We start from the raw sequence: 22,980 nt of genomic DNA, 5'->3' as shown, positions 1-22,980 counted from the left end.
GGGTCCTCATTTTACCAACGTCGGAAGGATGGAAGGCTGAGTCAAGCTTGAAACGGTGAGAATCGAACTGCCAAACTGCTGGCAGCCGGCAGTCAGCAGAAGTAGCCTGCAGTACCGCATTCTAACCACTGTACCACCAGAGCTCTAATAAAAATGCTTATTATCACCTATTGTTCCTTGATTGTGATTGTCTCAAAAGTAAGTGCACAAAAGAATTACTACTTCAAAATACAGATAGTCCTCAACTTATGATCACAATTGAGGCCAATATTTCCATTGCTAAGCAAGACAGTTGTTAAGTGAGGTTTGTCTTATTTTACAACCTTTCTTGCCACAGTTGTCAAGTGAATCCCTGCAATGATTAAGTCAGTAACAGGATTGTTAAGTGTATCTGGCTTCCCCGTTGGACTTTGCTTGACTGAAATTCTCAAAAGGGGATCACATGACCCCAGGACACGGCAACCATCATAAAATACATACCAGTTGCCAAATGCCCGAATTTTGATCGTATGACAACAGGGATGCTGTAAGTGTGAAAAATGGTCATAAGTCACTTTTTTTCAATGCTTTTGTAATTTTGAACAGTCATTAAATGAAAGTTGTAAGTCAAGGATTACTTGTATTTTGCTGAATAACATGCCTGGGTCAAAATAAGGCACAGCATATCAAAGAAAACTCATTACTTTCTAATAAGAATGTATAGCTCTTTGGGGATTCTTATCTACTTGTGAACAAGTGTGGGTCTTTTCTCAAGCTTGTCGAAAACAGATTGCAATTCAATAAAATTTGTCACTCAGCAAGGAAACTAAAACAAAGCAAAATTTTCCAGCTGGTTTAGCTACTGCAAGTAATCCTCATTTACTAACTGAGCTCTTTAGTAACTGTCCAACGTTATGACAGTGTAAAAAAAATCAGCTTTATGAACACTCCTTGCATTTATGACCATCATGTCCCATGATCAAGTGATCATGATCATCATCTGCATCCTTTACAATTGACTTCCAACCAGCAGAGTTAATGGAAAGTGCAGAAGCAAAATTGCAAGACATGGTCAAGTGATGTCTCATTTAATGACTGCGGTGATTTACTTAACGCCTGAATGGGAAGAAATGTTGTAAACTTGATGCAGTCACATGATTTTGTGCTTAGCAACAGAGTTGGCAGTCTCAACTGTGATCGCTAAGCAAGGACTATCTGCACACCAAACTAGCTGTCCTTATTCCCTCTAAATTGGGCATCAGGCTTTTTGAATTGAGCTGGATTCACATACGCTAGGCATATATAGAACTGCATAGCACACACAGCAATTCATCCAGTTCTGCAGCAAATTATCCTTCTGAAATGGCTTTGTAAGGGCCCCAAAACAGGGGTCAATTTCAAAAGCATCTGTTGCTTTGCAACAACATCTGCAGCAGGATTAGAGCCAGTTGACAGTAGCATCACAATTTTGTGGTGCACGCCCTACTTCTTTTCAGTGTGCTCTGTGCCATTGCACATATGTCCTAAAGGGGTAGACTTTGTAGCACGTCCCTGCTTTTCTCAGTCTGATGAAAGCAGGAGGACCTTTGGACAGTACTGATGCTTCGTTATCTGCCTGACAAATTTATTACTTCATTTTTTTGCAAAAAAAAAAAAGTGGCAAATTTTACATAAGCTATGCTGAACTTAGGGACTAACACTTCTGAAAGGCTACAGAAAGGGGAAACTCTTCCAGTGGATGCTCTTGCTTACTTCTCTACAGATACGCGGAGGAAAGAGAGGGGTTGTTTCAGAAGGTTTTTCAAAATTAAACTAGAAAAAGATTCTCAACTTTTCAGATAAACCATAAAGAAGCCACCAACTGAACGCTTTATTAGACTGGTCTGCTATGAAGGCCCTCCTTTGAAGGCTTGGGAGAAAATATATCTGGGGCACAGGACCCCAACAAATCATGTGTTGTGCTGGGAAAGGCACATTAAAATACTTAACTCCCAGTTCCTGGTTTTTAAATGTTGCAGGGATGCACAGCTTGCTAGTGAACAGTGTTTTTTTTAATGTGACCCTGGGACCCCCAAAGACTCAGGTGCCAGCCTTCATTAAAAATAATACAATATTAAAATCCCACAAATGATCACGAGAAACTATAGCAGCACAAAATGCGTCCATTTTTAATATGGTAAATATCAATAAATATAAGCCACACAAATGAAAACCCTGTTGGGTATCCTCTGTAAGTTTTAAAAGTAGGAAGGAGTCCCAAGAGAAAAAGGTTGAAGAAACCCTGCTCTAGAGAAACACCATCCTGGATAAAGCAAGGTTTGCCCACCCCACGATACAAAACATACAACTTGTAAAAATAAGCTGCATGAGAAAAAAGCCTCCAAAGATGTTCCAATATCTCAGGGACTGCCACAAAGAAGAGGGAGTCAAGCTATTCTCCAAAGCGCCTGAAGGCAGGACAAGAAGCAACGGATGGAAACTAATCAAGGAGAGAAGCAACCTAGAACTAAAGAGAAACTTCCTGACAGTGAGAACAATTAACCAGTGGAACAACCTGCCTCCAGAAGCGGTGAATGCTCCAACATTGGAAGTTTTTAAGAAGAAACTGGACAGCCATTTGTCCAAAATGGTATAGGGTTTCCTGCCTGAGCAAGGGGTTGGAAGGTCCCTTCCAACTTTAGATGATGATGATGATGATGATGATGGACCACTTTGAACAACACAATATAAAAATACAACCACTCTGTTTCTTGAACAAATGATTCCTGGGTGTTCGGTGAATTATCAGCCTGGCCTCCAGAAATGTTGATTTTTTTTGTTTGTTTGTTTCCTACCTCAGAAAAATTGCCATCTTAAAGTCAGCCTAGTTTAAATCAACAATTTGGGGACAAACTGTAAATAAGATTTCCCCTCTTGTAGGTCACAGCATCTGAACTTTCCACTTTTTCACCATGTTAACATTAGCCTGCACTCATCTGATAAATACTTTATTTAAATTCAACATCTCAGAACATTTATCACGGGGAAGGAAAGAAAACTGAAAAAAGATCACTGAGATCAATGCCAACAAGTGTATTACTTGGTGACCTATTCCTCAAAGGAGAAACAATTTGTTTAAACTTTGCAATGGCAACAAATAATGTATAGTTACTCACACAGATTCAGTTGCAAACTGAATTAAGGACAAAGATGGGTACCTTGCCATCTCTTTATCCACATTCGGTGTGTGTTAAGAGTAGAGGTTTATGGTGGAAGATAATTGTTCGTTGTTTGCGTTTCTCAACCTTGGCAATTTAAGATCTGTGGACTGCAATTCCCAGAATCCCCCAGCCTCCAAAACATCTTACAATTGCTAAGGTTGAGAAACACTGATCTATAACATACAGTATATTAATAGAAATACGACATGGATTTTGAAATGTCTGTACTATGGTCAATATTCTGCTGAATTCTTAGGAAATGAAAATGAAACAATTGTAATGGAACTTGGTGGGGAATAAGGGAATAAGTCTAAACACCATACATTTGTTAAACTTTTTGACTAATGAGGTTTTCAGAAAAAAGCACCAATTAAAAGCCTGTTTTAAAATATGAAGTGTTTTGAATAAGTCAAGAAAAAAAGTCAAAACTCTATCACCCCACATGCCAGAAATCCAGGATAGATCCTTGGAAGACCCAAAGACAAGTCACCATGAGACAAAGTTACAGCAATTCTAGGTGAAATTCAGTCATGAAAAAACACTAGGACATAAAAGAGGTTAGATATGATATCAGTATTTTATTTAAAATAGATTTAGATTGTTATCAAAAGAAATAACAGTAAATGAAAAAGATGTAACACATTTGTAGTGGGATACTTAATTGGTCTTGAATCAGGTTTGGAAAATAATTAAAAGAAAATTAATAAAATAAACATGTTCCTTTCCTAACCAAACACCAGAGTCTTTGAGAGAAGAATGACTAATTAGAAAAATTTCCAAAAATGTTTGTATTAAACCAAACCTAGGAAATGGAGAAAGAATATACAGGTTTATGAGTACAGACCCAGAAGCCACAACTTAATTACTGATATAAACTAACTGTCCAAACTGTTGGGAATTAAAAGATTAAAGCTGTTTTAAAGTTAATGTCAAATGTATATCTCCAACTACTGGAAAAAAACATTTGTATGGACTGCATGCCTGTAGTAACTACTAAATGGTGGCTACAGACGTTTTAAGTTTGAATAATTAAACAGACAATTAATTTCCAGCTATTTTAATACCGTTCTTTGCTGATTGGTAATTGAGTAACCCTGGCTTTCCACATCTTTTGTTGAAAGCATATCCCAATGGGCTTTATTGCGAAGTTGGCTTCTATAGAATTTGCAGCAGCCCGAGACATCCAAAATCTAATTATTTACCTAATGTTAGATTACTCCTTTATTTGGTTCAAAAAAAAAAATCTGGTGGTACAGAGCATCCATGTGTTAACTAAAAAGTTAAGCAGATGTGGCCTTGTTAACACAGCTGCATGGGAGACTGCCTAAGGAACCTACGGAAGCTGCTTTGGAGAGGAAAAATCCCTTTAATTTTACACTTATAGTCTACTTAACAGCGGTGCTTGATTTATTTTTGTATGCATGTATCCTCCTGCCTCTCTTCGCATGAATATTATAAGTGGAAACCAGACTGCATTCTCCTTTCTGGAGCAACATTTTTTTTTTCTCTCCAGGCAACCCTACAAGGCAAGGAATTATGAGCTGTGATCCTCTTCAGGCTTGCCAGACACTGAGAGGGTCTGCAATTTTTTTAAAAGCTAATTTAGCTTTAGGTAAAAGGGATCATTAGCAGGAGTGAGTTTTCATAGTGCCCTAGGCAGATGAAACAGAAAGAGAAACTCAGAACAGATTCTCCAACAGGGGTGGGCAATTCATTTTCCCAAGGGGGCATATGAGGAACGGGGACTATTGTGGAGGGCTGGACCAATAGCACTGTGAAGTTGCATAAGCATGCATGGGTGCACATACGCAAATTGGGGGAAAAAAGTAGCAATCACTTTCAAAATAAAAGCAACGCAGCTGTAGGAGCCCTGACGGTGCAGTGGTTAGCATGAAATATTGCAGGAAAAGTCTGCCTATCAGTAGGAAGTTCACTCTTGACAGTCTCACGGTTGACTCAGCCTTCCATCCTTCTGAGGTTGGTAAAATGAGGACCCAGATTGTTGGGGGAAATATGCTGACCTTGTAAATCGCCTAGAGCAGTGGTTCTCAACCTTTTTAATGCTGCGAACCCCAACCGGTCGTAAGTCGAGGACTAAACTGGTTGTAAGTCGAGGACTACCCAACCGATCGTACGTCGAGGACTTTCCCTGCCTGGGAGCGCCGTGCATGCATGGTGCCGCCCCCTGCGCCAGTCGAGGCGTAGCTGGCAAGCGGCAGAGACGGAGCAGGCCGACCACCGGCTGGGCCACCAGCTGGCCCAGCCCAAGGGAGGTAAGGCACCCGCCGGAAAAGGGGAAAAAAATGGCAGACAGCCTTGCTTGGCGACCCCCGTGAAATGGTCAATCGACCCCAAATGGGGTCGCGACCCATAGGTTGAGAACCACTGGCCTAGAGAGTGCTGTAAAGCACTATGGGGCAATATATAAGTCTATTACTATCGTGTGCATGGTATACACTTATTTACATGTGATTTCTTATTTCCAGTTGATCTCATGAGGGCCAGACAGGGATAGCCAAAGAGCCAGATGTGGACCAGGGGCTATAAAATGCCCACATCTCTTCTGGGAGATGGCTGAGTTTATGCATTTAACTCCTTCCTACTATATCTGTGGTCCCTGAAGCTAGGGCAGGAGTCTACAGGTAGTCCTTGACTTACAGCAGTTCATTTAGTGACCATTCAAAAATTACAACGGCACTGAAAAAAGTAACTTATGACCATTTTTCACACTTATGACCATTGTAGCATTTCCCAGGGTCATGTGATTTATCTTCAGATGCTTGACAACTGGTTCATATTTATGAGGGTTGCCGTTCCTGGGGTCCTGTGATCCCCTTTTGCGACCTTCTGACAAGCACAGTCAGAGTTACTTAACAACCATGTCATTAATTTAACAACTGCAGTTGCAAAATGGGGCAAAACTCACTTAGCAACTGCCTCACTTAGAATCATAAATTATGGGCTCAATTGTGGTCATAGGTCGAGGACTATCTGTACATATTAATGAAGTGCAACATTTGTGTGTGTGTGTGTGTGTGTATGCTTTCAATCAGTGAAGACTCCTGCCAAATATATGGACAGGTCCATGAAGTCTTCTTCTTGGTAACATTTTCAGAAGCAGCTTCCCACTGCGTTCTTTCTATGACTGAGAGTAACTCTTCAAAGTCAGCCAGGTGGCTTTTGCCAAGACTAGACTTCATAACTCAAACACCAAACTGTTCTTTCCACATTTTTACCCATTGTTTTAAATGTTTAGCTTTTCAAAATGGAAAGGTTTGGTTGAATGAAAAAACCCAATCTTCTATTGTGTATGGAGATTCTCAAAGGTGCTTTTTCCCAAGGCAACTGGACTTTGTTTTTCTTTGAAGACGTTTCACTTCTCATCCAAGAAGCTTCTTCAGCTCTGACTGGATGGTGGGGAATGGCAGGATTTATACTGCTTGCAGATAGCTGGTCATTTGCATTCCAAGCAGTTCCAAGAAAGCTCCACACCCATTTGCACTACTCAGGTAACACTGATGACAGATAAATCCTCCAGGTGGCCTCAATGATTCTCTGGAAGAATGCAAATGACCAACTTTCTGCAAGGAGTATAAATCCTGCCATTCCCCACCATCCAGTCAGAGCTGAAGAAACTTCTTGGATGAAAAGAGAAACATCTTCAAAGAAAAACAAAAGAGTCCAGTTGTCTCATGAAAGAGCACCTTTGGGACAATCTTCTGTTGGTGCTAAGTCAAGAAGGTATGATAAAATTTAGATATCCTAGATGTAGTATATTTATTTCCTGTTCTGCTCTAATTCTAATGAAGTCATTGGTTTGATTTATAATCTCCTTAAGTTGGACTCAGAAGCCTACTGTCATCCAGTGCAGTTTATGGAGTAGTGGTGTCACCTAGACATAACAAGATGCACTCAGAACTCCCTGCATTGCTGTATTCTGGACCAGCTGAAATTTCCAAGAAATTGAGTTTAGAGATGGTTATCTAATGTTTGTCCATCCTATTGACCAATGGAAATCAGTGAAACTAATGGAAACCAATGGATTTTTTTTCTGGCAAGGTCCAACAATTCATTTTCTATATATCAAACAAGAAATATAGCACCAGGTTTTTCTGGAAGTACTAGAAGAAGTTGGATCCTTCATTTGGCCTCAAATGATTTACTATAGAAGGAAGACTATTTTCCCCGTAACTGTTGTAAACTGGATCAGAAAGTGTTTCATTATACACACTATAATTCTAAGCTGCAGAGAGCCCTATCTTGATAAAATAACATGGCATTGTGGCTGGCCATCAATGTTCTTCAGATGATGCTTTAGTGGAAAACTAAGAAAAAGCATCTGGCTGCCCAAGTGAAATATACTAATACAGGTAGTCTTCAGCTTACACCAAAATTGAGACAAAAATTTATGTTGTTAAGTGAGAAATTTGTTAAGTGAGTTTTGCCACATTTTATGACCTTTCTTGCCACATTTGTTAAGTGAATTACTGAAGTTGTTAAGTCAGTAACATGGTTGTTAATTGAATCAGACTTCCTCATTGTCTTTGTTTGTCAAAAGGTTGCAAAAGGGGATCACATGACCTTGGGACTCTGCAACCGTCATAAATATGAACCAGCTGTCAAGCATCCAGATGTAAATCATGTGACCAAGGGATGCTGCAACGGATGCTGCAAGTGTGAAAAATGATTGTAAGGCCCTTTTTTCAGTGCTGTTGTAACTTTGAATGGTCACTAAACAAACTGTTGTAAGTCAAGGATTAGCTGTACAGCCAGTCTCAACAAAAAGAAGACATTTCCTGACAGAAAACTTTTGTTATGGAGAAATTAGATTTCAGCACAAAATACTGACCACTGGGACATAATGAGAGTGAAATTAAAATTTGGTATCTTTACCTAATCTTAAATTTCATGTGGGTTTTTCAGAGATGCAATAGTTTGCAGACTTCCTGCTCACTTTTTCCAAAGTTGGGCAACCACCTTAATATCCAATATAGAAAAATATGTTTAAAGCAGGTGATGATGGGTTTACTCATATTTCAGTGAAACTCAAATACACACACACACCCCCCCCTCAAAAGGATCAATTTTCACTCTTTCCCCAAAATGCCTTTCTTTACAGTCCTTAATAATTTAATCAAAAGAACAAATCTCTCTCTCTCTCTCTCTCTCTGACACACTCAAATATAAATTCTGTTTATAGACTATGCACTTTGTAGGAGACTTCAGTAAAAATTCCTAGACAGATAGTCAGGAAAAATGTAGACATCCTGACCTGCTTAAAGCAATAATGACACAAACATACTTCCAAAGCCTTCTGCTTTGCAAAGCAAATATGCTTTGCAAAGCAGAACAATCTCCTCTACTGCCTTCCTGCATCCTGCTGTCCTTTTTATCATAAATATGGTTTTCATAATCCTCCATTTTTTTTAATGCAAAGACCAGTCTGCATATTTAGCATTGCTACAGAATGTATGCACACATTTGAAAGAAATGATCTCCATGAGCTGAACAGAGTAGCCGTCTGAAGGTCATGTCTTTTGAGGACTTAGATTGTTGGGGCCAATATGCAAATAATGCTTCTCACATTGTAAATTGCCCAGAGAGTGCTGCAAAGCACTATGGGGCAGTATATAATGCTATTGCTATCCTCCTGACCATATATCTTGAATCCTATGCTTCCATTGTAGAAACTGGAAACATGGTGTCTGTGAGTGGCAAAGTTCCCAGACACCTAATCTGGGATCCACTTAGCTATTTAAAAGATATATCCATTTTGAATTAGAAGACTCTTTTAAATATATATGTATATTTAAAACACATACACACACACACACACACACACACACAATTTCCCCAGACAGTCTCCAAAAAGGAAAGTGGTATACAATTGCAGTCCAATACTTTTGTTTTAGAAATGTACTGAACTGGTCAGAAAAAGAAAAGAGAAGAGAAAGGTAAGTTAGAGAAATTGATAGCATCTCAGAGAAAATGTGAGGAATTCATCAGGTTGTTTTCTGCTAAATCGTTTGACTCACTACAACTACCAGAGCAAGCCCATGCTGTGGTAGCATTCATGTCCTGCTTTCCAAATGCCAAGGGTGCTTTCCAAAGCAAAACAACCACTTCTCCAATGATTGGCTATAGACAGCAATCTTGAACTAAGATCGTGGCAAGAAGAAAAGAAACCGACTTCCCCATTTATTTTTTCAGCAAACCCTCCATTACACCCAGTGTACATTTGCAGCCTTATAGAAATCTATATTTATTTCTAGAAATCTATTTCTGGATATTCTTCAACAGAGGAAGTGCTTTATTTTAAGTCAGTTTCATTTCACCCAAATCAAGTCTCTGTTTCTTAATAAGCAGAAAAAGTTGCATACAGAGTGCAAGGACAGGGATTATCTACTGTATGTACAGTTCCACATAGCTAATCCTCTTCTCACGCCTCCAGTTTATGGTGGCTATGACACACAGCATGTACGGACTGTTTGGGTCATGGGTAACTGTATGATGGGCTGCCTCAGTCTTTGTATGCCAACATGGACATGCACATTACTGCTTGAAAATAACAGATCTTTACACACAAATAACTCCTAACAGCCAACAGGTATTTCCGAATTGGAGCAAGGAAAGTTTTCAGTCAGCCAACATCACCATAGCATGCCAAACCTAAAAGGTTCATCTACCTTACATCAAAGAGAGCTAGATTACTTTAAGACAGATTAAAGATTAATGGACACAAAAGCACTGAGCAACACCCAGAAGGATGTGTTTATATAACGGTTAGCGTTACCCAACTGGTTTATTCATCATGGTAAATGACACTAGTTCCATCACCCTTCATACACCCACCTCTTTTCCTGTCACCATAAATAGATTTGAAAAGTTTCTGCAGATGAGCATGACCCTGTCTGCTTGTGCACTTAGCCATGTATGATTCATTCTTGGCTAGTAGCAGCTCTGCAGAATGACTGAAAGATAACTACTTGACAGACCGACCGATGGATGACTCATGCTTTCCATAAAGCTATACCTTTGGCCTTCTATAGATACCAATTGCAAACCTGACAGGAGAGGGGGAGATGAAGAGAACAAAGAAATTACTCATGCCCTTTGCACAACGCTAAGTAAAGTTGATTCATAAGCTGCAGATTTATTACTAGAAGTCATTTGTATGTTGGGCCAGGAAGCAGTAGAACAAAACCTGAAATTTGGAAGATATAAGCAGCTGAGGAGTACAGTACAGCATTTTAGTCATCTTCTTTTGAAGGAAAAGAAAAGAAAAAATAAAGAAATCAGCCACGGGCAAGTAACTAAAATACTTAAAGTGCTGAATTAAAAATTGGAGTAAACCAAAACCAAACCAAAACAAAACTTAAGGATGAAGAACAACTAAGGTAGATTTTGCTAGAGATTTATAATCTTGCATGGTATACAGAAACTGAAAAAGAGACACAGGGCAGGCCATGAAATTGATCTGGTCGACTGAAGGTAAAGTAAAAAAGAATTAATTTCTGCATTACAAAATCCATTGCAATAGGATATGGTGGATGGGAAAAAAACAGATTAATGGAGGAGAGATCTATCAATGATTATTAGCTGCAATGGCTGTATAAGCAGCAGAAAAAAAGAGGGTAGTGGGGAATATTAGGGTCACATCCTCCTTGCTGGTTTCTGAAAAACATTTAGATGGCTGCTCTGAGAAATGACATGCTTAAGCAGAGGACTTGGGCTCCTCTTGCGTTGTAAGAATATTGTCAGTTTGCACCTCACTTGCTGACTACAGCTTGAAATATCAACCAGCGTGTATTAAGTGGGCTCCAGATTCAGTGTAACAGATAGAACTCTTAGTAAATTATCTCAATGCAGTAGGAATGTGCCACCCTTCTTACAAATACTGCCCACTAAAGTATTCATTTCATAGAATTCTTGGGCTACTACAAGCTGAAATTAAATAAAAGAGAAATTTATAGATGTTAATCATCACTAAATCCTTTGTCATAGACTCATTTTCTCAGGCCCCACAGCTGCAGTGATCATGCAGAAATCATGTCATGTAAGTAACTAAGTTTAATAGTGATGATGCTTAAAGAAAATGCAGAGTCAATCCATTCTAAGTGCACACTAGTCAATGATTCTTTATCCAATGAGGATAAATATGACCAAGGCAATTTGTCACATGAAGCAAATTAATAATGTAACCTTCACTGGGCAGTCTGCTTTTGCTTTCACAGATCAGTGCAATTTATGAGAAACAGAAACACTCTTTCAAAAAGGAAAAAAAAAACCTTACCATGTAAACTTGTTTACATTTAAATGTTAACAGTATCTGGATCTAGACGATCTATTTTCTTGAAGAGCTAAGTAGCAATAGCTCTTAGACTTATATACTGCTTCACGGTGCTTTAAAGCATTCTCTAAGCGGTTTACAGAGTCAGCATGTTGCCCCCAACAAGCTGGGTCCTCATTTTATTCACCTCCAAAGGATGGAAGACTGAGTCAACGTAGAGCCAGTGAGAATCGAACTGCCAAACTGCTGGCAGCCGGCGGTCAGCAGAGGTAGCCTGCAGTACTGCATTCTAACTACTGCACCACCACAGGCTCTTAAATTATGAAACTCTATCATTATAGTTTAACATCTGGAAATATTGGCAATTGTTATCAACACAGACAATAGAAATCAAAGTTTTATACAGTCTCCAACAGTAGTGATGAGTGCACTGTTGGAAGAGCTGAAGGACCAGGTTAGTGACAGGTCTTCATGGAGAAAAACCACCTATAACCACCTATGTGGTTACTAAGAGTCAGCAATGACTTGATGGCATGTAATAGCAATAGCAATAACACTTAGACTTATATACAGTTTCATAGTGCTTTACAGTCCTCTATAAGCAGTTTACAGAGTCAGCATATTGCCCTCAACAATCGGGATCCTCATTTTACCAACTTGGGAAGGATGGAAGGCTGAGTCAACCTTGACTTGGTCAGGATCCAATTCCTGGCAGTGGGAATGCAGAGTTACTCTGCAATACTGCATTCTAACCACTGTGCCACCACAGGCTCTTAATCATCCTTCATAATCATCCTCATAATCAACCATAATGCTGCTGACCCTCAAAGCATGAGTTTCAGTGTTTCTAAAACATAAATATATTCTTTGTGAAGCATTCTAGAAATTCCAAGCACACTCATACAGCTTTGGCACCTTAAGTAATTATATCTGATATACATAAATATAGGTGCCACTTTTGCCTTCTGTTGAAAAAAAGCATAAATGAACATAGGATGATCCTTTATTTTAGAGGTTCAAAATAAATTTATGCTCTTGATGTAAGGAAAAAAGAACCCTGGATATTATTTTAAAACCCTTTTAATTTTGGGAGTGAAAGACCTCAGTCGAGTTTAGAAGGTGAAAGTAGAAGTGAATAAAATCAAAGATGACAAGGCCCATTCAAGGCTCTTGAGTCCCAGCTTCTACCCAATGGTCCATTGATCAATTCTTAACATCTTCATAAAAAAAGGATCATATATCAGATGATGACTTCCTCTGTTCAAGGATTCTTGTAAATTGAGGAAGAAGATCCCTTAGTCTGGATAAATGTCTGTTCAAAAAATTAATAAGTAGGGAATGATTTAAATATGTGGGGGACAGCTTTTCCAAGGGTGGAGAATTGTTACAGAGAAGGCTAGATTACAGGATTACTGTAATGACATTTCCTTGGTGTTGCGACCCTATGTTATCTCTCCCAATTCATTTGATGGGCATCTTTTGTATAACTCTTGTTAGCTCAGGCTGATGGAAGCACCAGACAGTCTATGCCTGGTTTGTTATCTGACCTAATGTAACTCATGATGAAAACCTGACCTAATATATTCCACGATGAAAACTGAGAGCATAAAAGTGTGATCATGATTTTGGAAAGCAAAATCCAATATGAACAATGAACAGAGAACAAAGAGAGCCTCAGTAATGGGTTACTAAGTTGTGGGTTTTAGAGTCAATGCACTTCATTTCCAGAGTGGATTTGTGAAGGATTCAGAAAGACAAACGCTGCCTTGTTGGGTTAACCTTTTGAGATAATCCTATCAAAAATAGCATCTTGGTTGAGAATACAAACAACCATTTACTGGGCAATGGATAATTAGCTGTGCTTACAATACTGTGAGCAGCTGATTTACCAGGGCAATGAAGATTAGCAGACCTTGTTCCTAACATTTCTAAAAATCTAAAGGAAAGTGCTTTTTTTGGGGGGGGGTCTTGCAATACTTTTTCAGTTGCTCCTGTGCTTGGCCTCATAATCAGTTCTGGGGATCAATTAACAATAGGGATTCAACCCTGCTTATTTTGAGCTGGCCTTCAAACACAGTGTGAAGTCAGTCCCTTTGGAAATGAAGACTTAGTCCCAGACTAGTGGCTAATTTTAGCATGGGCAGATTCAAACAAGTACAAAATATAAAGTGAAAGTTGCCCTATTAATATTGGAATCAATCCATATTCCAAGTTGAAGGCCCTTTAAAAGGATCTGTATTTGAATGCAAATTTGTGGCACAGGTTGGAGTCCCTCCAATTCCTGAACACAACTATTTTCAGTAACACTGAGTTATCTTTTGACTTGAACACTTTAAGTATCTCTAACAGGATTCAGCGTTGACCCAACTGTTATCTTCAATAATTCCCCATAGATTTCAGGACAGTCTAAATTGCTGGCAACTCAATATCTTTAGTTCACATATATTTAGAAGCCTGTTCAGGGAATATTCCATTGGGAATATTCCATTCAGGGAATATTTCTAATCTTACACATATCAACAAAGGGATTTTTAATGTACATGTTCTTTCTAAAAAGCACTCAAGACCTATTTATCAAGACAGATCGCTCAGATTAATAACCTCCTAACTGGCTATTTTCTGCTAATCAACATGAGGCAGAGAGTAGCAATGTTCAAAACACTGTTTGAAGTTTTGAGGAAGAAATTAACATTTTAATATAGAAATGTTGCCAATTTGGAAGCTCGAATTGTTCCAGACAGATACTTGATGATTAAATAAGTTCCCTAGAGGAATATAAACATAATTCTATATAGATAACCACCGTTATAAAAAGTCATTGGACTGTGAAGAGCTGACTTGAAACAAACTCAACTTAGTGCAAAGACAAACAGGGTCAGTGTTAGCTGGGTTTCTTTCCAGCATGCTCCGTTGTGAAAAAGCTTTCATTCCAATTTCTCCCCAACAGCACCGGAATCTTCCATCCAAGTTTTAAAAAGAAATCAGTCTGAACTATCCTTTATAGAGAATTCATTGGCACTTTGCGCCAAGACACAATGTGTTCTTTGGGATTTGGCCTTTGTGTTAAATTCTTGGTAGATGAATAGGCAGCTCCTTCTCCTATAGTAAAGAAGGCCAACTTGCGTTCAATTCTGTCTTCAGCAAAGATTGGTTTCATGGAAGAACAGAATGTTTCATTGCTCATAGAATGGACCTTACATGTGGTGCAGCTTCTCGAGTTCTGGGATGAAGTTGAAAACTGGGCCAAGGAGTTACAAAATAAACAGCCCAAAAATATGAATGAAAAACCAGAAGGAGACATTTGGAGAAAAGAACTGGGCAGAAGAAGGCTTGGAAGAGGGGATCTCTAAAGAGATATTAAAATAATTTAGATTGGGAGAGTCTCATGGATGATTGAGATGAACATTAGGAAGGCAGGATAAGTGACTAAGAGAAATTACATGCTAAAGATAAACATTTGAAGAAGCAAATAAAGCTGTGGTATAATCACAATTTGGCACTACCAAGGTAACACGGCAATGTCCTCATTTATGCAATCCAAAACTATAAATCCTTTGTTTACAAAGTGTCTTTTACATATCAGTTTAAATAAAAAATAAACAAATCATATCACAGCTTAGTATAATGTGGGAACTATGCTTTCAATGGTGTCAACATGCAGTAAAAATCAAAAGAAACAGATTGGGACTTTGGTTCACTGACCAATGGAAGAGCAAATAAAATCTGGGAAGTTTGGGATTGTGAGATAAAAATAGCAAAAGGCTATCTGTATCCATAATCCATGTAGCCATGATCTGGGGCAGTTATGGCTTCTCATATTATGCAGATCCACTGCTCAGCAACCTTAAATAGCAATAAATAGTAAAATAAAGTATTTCTGCACAAGACTTAAACAGAGCAGGTGAAAACCTAGTAATTGCATCCATACAACAAATTAACCAGCTGCTATGGTTTCTTCAACCATCCATGGTTCAAGAAATTATAATTTAATGTAACATGTGAATCTAACTTATATGTCATGAATCTTCTAAAAAGAGAATCTTTCATTAACCGAATCTTAATTATTTGGCTGATACCTTCAAAAATCACCTAAATGAACTGAACAGACCATAAAGGAAATATGCAGGAAAACAAAGTGGTTAATGAATTAAACTTTTACATGAAAAGAGTCTAATAGTTATTTTTCAGGCACATGTATCTCTGCTGAAACATAACTTTATTCAACTGAAACAACTGCCCTGTTTTAAGAAAGCTTGCACAAATAAATCCCCAGAGAAAAGGAATGGAGTCAGTACATAGAATTAATTATTCCTAGCAACCATCAGAAGCCTAGCGGATGGAAGAAAGACGTGGCCTTAATCTACCATTGTGAACTATTTGTTATTTCCAGACACTGCCAATAGCATGCACTCTCTTGACCTCATTTCACTTTGTCTGACTGATTAGGACCACATCAGAGATGTCTGGCTGCCTAGAAAAGCGTCACACAATGAACAGTTGTTATACTGGGTCAGAGTACTTGCTGGCCTGTACAGTAGTCAAGACTTTGAACTTGGAAAGGGAGGGAAGGGGTGGAAAAGAGACTCTTTTTAAGACTCATTCAAGAAGGCAAGAGAGAAGCTGGCTAATTCCTGTTTGCAGGTGCTAAAATGCAGTGAAAGCCACTCTGGACCCCACTCTGAACCCCAATCTTCGCAATTAAGCCACATGTGGATACAAACACACACATTAAGGTGAACCCCTTAACAAAGAGATATTTATTAGACCTTTGTAGAATCCTCCTTTTTCCACTGGCTTCCAGACTTAAGGCCAGGATTTCAGCAAAACTGAAATAGATTTCCATTTCTTTCTGTGTGTGTCTATGTCTGTAACTGGGCCCCCCACCCTCCACCTCTCTCTCTCTCTCTCTCTCTCTCATTAACTGTATGTGTATGCATATCTATCAATGCCGATGTGGTTCAATGATTCCTTAACATTCTGTGTATTAACTGAGTTCATACAACAGACCAGGTGGTGCAAAGGATTGGATAGTTCATGCTATAACATGTTGTGAGGACCTTGCCATTATCATAGAATATTGTGTGAATCAGATTGTCATCCTGTACCCTAATTTGGGGACTGTATTTATCTGAACACAGCAACTATGTTTTTCCTCATTTGGATTCTGTGAATGCCACTATTAAATTGTAAAGTCTCCTTTCAACAGAGGTTGACTGCATCAATATGTCCATCCATTTTCCTTGCCTACAATATGGGATTGTACGGAAGAACATGGCCATTGTCTTCTTCCAGGATGGAACTGTCTGGCAGTATCCCATCCAATTATTAGCCTGGCCTACCTCTGCTTAGCTTCATAGCTCAGATAAGGTCAGCCAATCCTGCCACCTGCTGAAGCCATTAGATCATATTATTGAACAAAACATAAGTGGCTTTAAGGTGACCTTTCTGCCACTGTTAAAGGTAGAACAATTATTTTAATAACCTTAGCAATTATTGATAGTATTATTGTGGAAGTAATTCTAAATTAATTAAGCTAGGGGGAAATCAGTATAAAAAATAAATTCAAACATCTAACAGAATGAAGAGAAGACTTAAAGCTCATTGCATATTTTAAAAAGTGCCATATCAGCTTACTATTTCAGCCATATAGACTGAAATACTAGAGTCAACATTTTAAGTGGAGTTTATTTCAAATAATGCTTAACATTTCAAATAGGGATCATCTTAAATTACAAGGCAGTGATTTAGTGCCTGGACCCAAAGCAAGCATAGGCGTATCTGGTAAATCGGAAATGAGTTTAATGAAACTTACTTCCAGTTCAATTTCTTTTGAGTTGCAGCCAATACTACTGGGAATAAACATGCAAAATTCAAAGCTTTTCATTAGACTTAATACACATAATACTGTATTGTTTTCTTGCCCAAAGTCAATCTTAAACGAACTCCCAATAGTCTTCCATATTAGTTTCCAACATTAAGAAGGGATATGTAAGGTGATCCTGTAAACCTAGTGCAAGTTTCAAGCAAAAATTTGGAAAAAGGACAAATGGTTCCCAATAAGAAACGCCTGCTGTCTGTCATTACAAGACTTTGTCCTTCAAAGGAAGGTTGAATGCTTTTGAGATATTCTTATTCCCACCTTCTTGCAGTGCCTATCAACTAAAAAATTAAGTTCATTTCTCAGCTACAGAGGGAGAAGAATTCCAAAAGACACGATCACTCATGTTCAGCTTCGATATCTATGATGCAGCATTATGATGACACTCATGTATATTCTAATTTGCATATTATTTCTGGAATTGATATTTGGGTATTAATCCATATACACAGAGTAAAGCACTCCAGTGATATTCATTAGACCCTATTTAATAGGGAGTAGTTCCAAGGTGACTTTTATTGTAACCTGGGCAGTGAAAAGAGTTTTAAGGCAGGCTTTCTAAATCTATGCCTATCTTATGTCTTGGAATACAATTCATATCAACCCTCCTAAATGGAAAGTTACAATAAGCATTATAGTTCAACGTATTTGAATGGCACTAGACTATGGGAAATAGTTTTACGGCATTTTTCATTTTTAATGGGAAATTTTGGAAAATAGATTCCAGAAATTTGAATAGGGTTTGGTCTCAAAAACAAACAAACAAACATGTGGAATAGATTTTGCTATAGCCCCAAATATAATGCACATGAACACACATAAGCACAAGCGCACATATTCCCTAACTCTAATTAATAGATCTAGAAGTCGCAACAGATTCAGGCAAATGTATTTATTCAAAAGCATTTTTTAAAGAAGACTATGTCAAAATCAGCTTGCAAAAATGAGTCCCTCTCCCATTTCACTCCTCCCTGTCTTGACAGCTAAAGAATGCATGCATTTTATATGTATATTACATATTGAATGTTGTTCCTCTTAATGCTAACCTTGCAAGTCGAAATCCCCTGAGTATCACTTCATCAGGAGTGAGAAATGAAGTCTATTTGAAAGAGCAGACAACTAAATTAACGAGACTGCCTTGTGTCAGCCAAAACATCATTACAGCTGATTAGCTGAGAGGAAGGAACTGAAAATAAAGGTGATGAATTTGAAAGGAAAAAAAAAATATATAGACAAGCCCTGAAAAAAAGGGAGGCAAACATTTGGCGGTATAATACATAACAGACAGAAGCTCCATACGTATTTTTATTAGCAAAGAAAATATTGTCTTGTGTTGGGAATCTTTGGGTAGGTAAACAGTCAAGACCCGCAGCCAAAAAAAAAAAAAAAAGGGACACTCCATGTAAAAGCAGGAAAGGGGAGAAACATTCATTTTAATGGCTGCGATATTTAGAGGGGACAAGCACATTTCCCATGGACATTGATTTTTAATTAGCTGATTTTAAAGAAGAAATAATTGTACACTAACATCTCTGACAGAGGGGAGAAGACAACACTGTTCCACAATAATTATTAGCCTGCTGTGTCTGGGAATCTGTGATGTAGTAGATACATCAAGAGCATTGGCAGGCTCATAAATAAGGAGGGTATGACCATGTACTGCGTGTATTTTTTTACATCGATTGTGTTTAAATAGCAGATCCTTTACAAGAAAAAAAGACAGAAGAGGCAATCAGCCAAATTCATCACAACAATGCAGTATTTTAAATATTCCAGTTCTGGGCATTTCCCCAATGCTTTACTGTGTTGGGTAATTTAAAAATGGCAGGGAATGGCAATTTTTGTCCATAATATTACAGGCTAGAAAGTAAGAATTGGAGAACAGTTTTTTGCTTACCAAGCAAAGTCAGACATGCCAACTAAATAGGAAGTCTCACTGTAATCAACAGAGCTCAGGTCTAAGTTATGGATAGGATGGAAGCCTTAAAAATTGAAACAATTTTTCCATCTCCAGAACAGCAAATGTTTAAAAAGCCCTTCTCTGGTCCAATCCTCTCTCTCTCTCTCTCTTTTGGAGCTGTTATGACCACAGGACAGAATAAAATGCAAATGTAGGCAGGAAAGAGAACTGATGTTATTCCTTTAGATATTAGGAACTCTGTGACAGTATATTTGCTTAGTTATCATTACAGGCACAGACACACTGGCGGGGGGGGGGAACAGGGGGGGACTAACTTTGTCTGACTTAGTCTTTCCACAGGCTAGACAGAGCTGTAATCTACTTCTCAGACAGAGTGATTACTATTTATAGTCACAAATTCTGGTTTGCTGGACATAACAGTTTGCATTCTCATCACATACACGAGACTCCTTGGTGAGGTGCCTTAATAGCTAAACAATTATTCTGTCATGTCATGATGGGCTGGTTGTAAGTATCCTTCTACAGAACTCTGGAGCCAGAATTGTGACAGAGCACAGCAAAGCACTCTTGGCACAACCCCTAACCCTATTGGATCAGATCAAAATTCACCAACAGCCAGCTTAGTCCTCTGTTCCCAACACTGCTCGGCTAAGCTCACAAACTCACAGACCTGTTCTACTGTTGGAGCCCAAAGATATACTGCCTATGGAGAAGGAGGCTTCAGCCATCACCTCCACGGATTTTTTTTGTCACCTATCAGTCGAAAGCTCCAGGAAAACAGAAACAAAAACAGAAAGAAGGGCTTCTCTTTCCATAAAGTAAAAAAAGCATGGTTGTAAAAGAAGAGTGGGAGGTGTATAAAATATCCGAGAAGGCTGAAAGAGTTATTAATACAAACGGTTTAGGACAGCTGGAAGGGAAGGGTCTGGAGGGAAAGGGGACTCCGATCTGCAAAGTTCAGGAAGAGCAGCAGATTGCAGGAAGGCAATTTAGGAGGGAAAAAAAAAAAAGAACAACCCAAAGGCAGCGACAATAAAAACCCAAAAGACGGCGTCTCGTCCTGGGAGACGAGATCTCCCCGGCTCGCTGGCTGGAACCTCCATTCCAGCGTGTGCTTTAAATAGCCCGAACAGGCTGTTTTACCGTCTGGCTTGGGAACAAAGTTCCCCGGGCGATCAAACTCACTGGGGAGGATCGCGTCCCCTCCTCCCTCGTCCTCGGCTCTTTTCCCTCTCCTAAAGGGGAGACCCAGGCGCGCAGCCCAGCCAGCCAGCCAGCCAGCCAGACCGGGAGAGCCTTCCCGGCGCGTTCCCACGGTCCTTTGGGTCTCCCGAGCGCGAACGGAACGCTCCGATCAATGGAACGACTCCGCTCGCCTCTCTCCCCTCCCCGCCTCCCCCCCCGCCTTCCGTCTCCTGCAGTCCCGCCGGCGAAGCTGAAGGGCAACACACACAACCAAGCGGGGAGGATTTGATTCGAGCTGAATTCCCCCTCTGTCGCGCGCTCGAAACCAACTCGGTTTTCCTGCTTTGGTTGCAAAGCGGCGAACGCTACCACTGCAGATACGGCACGCAGCTTTCTGCCGGGGGAAGACGTTGTCCAAGAGAGAGGAAACGAAGCGCCCCAGATTGCAAGAAACGCAACTTTTTAAGGGGAGGGAAGTGGGAGGCAAGAGGGGTGGATGGCAAGAGGAAAAAAGGCTGAAGGTTGTAAAAGTGGGGGAGCGGAATAGAACTAAGCCATGCAAGTCTCAGACTCTCTGACACAAGGACAAAACTGTTCGCCCGGAGGGTTTTCTTGCGCGTAAAAGCCGCAGAAGCAACCCCCTCGGCCGAAGCTGCAGCAGAGGGACGGCGGGAGTGAAACGCGCTTGGAAAGTCCGGATCGCATTTCCCCGGCGGGAACCACGCAAGGCGATCGGCCAGGTCGCTCTAGATCCAAATTCCGCCCCCCCTCCCCAAAGTAGGGAGAAAAAAAAAAAAAAAGAGAGAGAGAGAGAGAGAGAGAGAGAGAACGGAAGGAACCGTATGGTTAATAAAAATAAATCGAAGAAGTACTTACTGATCTCCATACTCTGAAACAAAGACCGTTTGCAGTTACAAGTACAGGAGACATTAGGCTGGTTAGGTCCGCCGGTATTGTTGAGACCCATCAAGTTATACATTTAAAAATCAGGAGGAGAAACAAAAGGAGCGGCGAGACCTCAAAAGGTCTCCGGGAAGCCCGACATAAAGACGGGAGCGCTGGCAGGAGGAGGGGACGACGGCTGAGAGACGGGAGAGGAAACCGAGGCAAATATAACTGACTTTAAAAGAGAGAGTGACACAGAGAGAGAAACCTTTGCGGAGGAAGGAGGGGGGGAAAAAAACCCCAACATTAAAAAAGAGCACCCTCCTCAGTTTGGGGGGGGGGGGAGAGAAGGAGAGAGATGTGTGTCTCTAGCTTCGGATCAGAAGCTGGTAAGAGAAGGTTGGAGCTCTGAGAGGTGCGGCTCGGCCCCCATTTCCCCCTCCAGACCTAGAAGTTCGCACACGGAGCGGACCAGACTTGCGACTTTGTTTCTCTCTCTCCGTCTCCCTCTCTCGCGCTCGCCTGCCCAGGCAAGATGTGAGTTCCTCCCTCCCTCCTCCTCCTCCTCCTCCCCCGCCCCCCCGTCCTCTGCTCCTCATTCAAGTCCAAGGAGATTCAGTTTCAGATGGGAGAGAGAGAGGGAGAGAGAGGAGACCGAAGCAGACAGACGGGGTGACGTCAACGCTAGACTGGAACTGCCCTTTCGAAAGGGGGGGGCTGCGCGCGCGGGGAGGAAAGGAATCTATTGGGGAAGGCGCGGTACGGGGGGGGCGGGGGAGAAGGCTCGGGAAGGACTGGCCCTGCTGCCCAATCGCAGGCGGGATAGCCTCTTGGCCCCTCCCTCCGCTCGGGTTGTCGGATCTGCCTCTTAAAGACAAAGGTGCTCGGAGTCTGGCAGGGAAAAAAAAAAAACGGAGGGGGGGGGAGCATCCTTGCAAAGAAGAGGAGGGAGAGGAGGACTCTGCAGGGCTTCGGGGGACCGAGAGAAGGAGATGGCTTGGTGGGAGTCATGGGGATCAATCTACTTTTCCTTATGTATTAAAGCAAAGGACCCTTGCCCCCCCCCCGTCTCTCTCTCTCCCCCCCCTCTTTCTCTTTCTTTTCTTTCTTTCTTTCTCCCTTCGGTCAATAAAATGTTCCTATATCGCCCCAATCCCCGAGTTTCGAAGAATAAGTGAGATACAACCGGCTTCCGTCGGGACCGAACTTGGTAAGTGAAGGTTGCTGTTAGAAAAGGCGGGAGAGAGAGAGAGAGAGAGAGAGAGAGAGAGAGAGAAGCAGACTCTAAATACTCCGCTGTACCAAATCAGCGGGCATCGGTTAAAAAAAGAAAAGAAAAAGATCCTGATTGGGAAGATTATGGGAATTGAAGCCCCGAACATCTAGAAGTCATCAGGTTAGGTAAATCTGTATTACTGCCCCGATCCTTCTCATTGCTAAAGCCTCATTTATCCCCCTCCCCCAGAATGAACGGGGGTCTTTTAACCTAATGAGAAGTCTTTACATCCTCCCCTCCAGATATGCAAAGAGGAGCCTACAGTTCCATCCTAGTAATTTTTGTTTATTTGAATTTATTGGCCACTCAACTCCTACTACGGACTCCCCAGTTAGAAAGTGAAGAATTCGCCTTACTCTAAGAGTA

At 40.4% G+C, this 22,980-nt stretch overlaps 1 protein-coding gene across 2 annotated transcripts in view; it reads right to left on the bottom strand.

Annotated features, from left to right (window-relative positions):
• PMEPA1 (prostate transmembrane protein, androgen induced 1) overlaps positions 1-21,895 on the bottom strand; it is an 81,121-nt gene extending 59,226 nt beyond the window's left edge. The window contains exon 1 of one of the 2 annotated variants that reach the window (XM_039343236.1): positions 21,330-21,895. In XM_039343236.1, coding sequence (XP_039199170.1) covers positions 21,330-21,432 — 103 coding nt within the window. In that variant the 5' untranslated portion in view covers positions 21,433-21,895. The remainder of the gene's footprint in view (positions 1-21,329) is intronic. The other variant, XM_039343235.1, reaches the window with a different exon arrangement.
• Positions 21,896-22,980: the final 1,085 nt, after the last annotated feature.

Source organism: Crotalus tigris, unplaced genomic scaffold (assembly GCF_016545835.1).
Source record: "Crotalus tigris isolate CLP2741 ecotype Arizona unplaced genomic scaffold, ASM1654583v1 scf7180000017834.3080900, whole genome shotgun sequence".
Classification (NCBI taxonomy): Eukaryota; Metazoa; Chordata; class Lepidosauria; order Squamata; family Viperidae; genus Crotalus; species Crotalus tigris.
The sequence above is the reverse complement of the archived record's forward strand: the minus strand, read 5'-3'. Positions and strand labels throughout refer to the sequence as shown.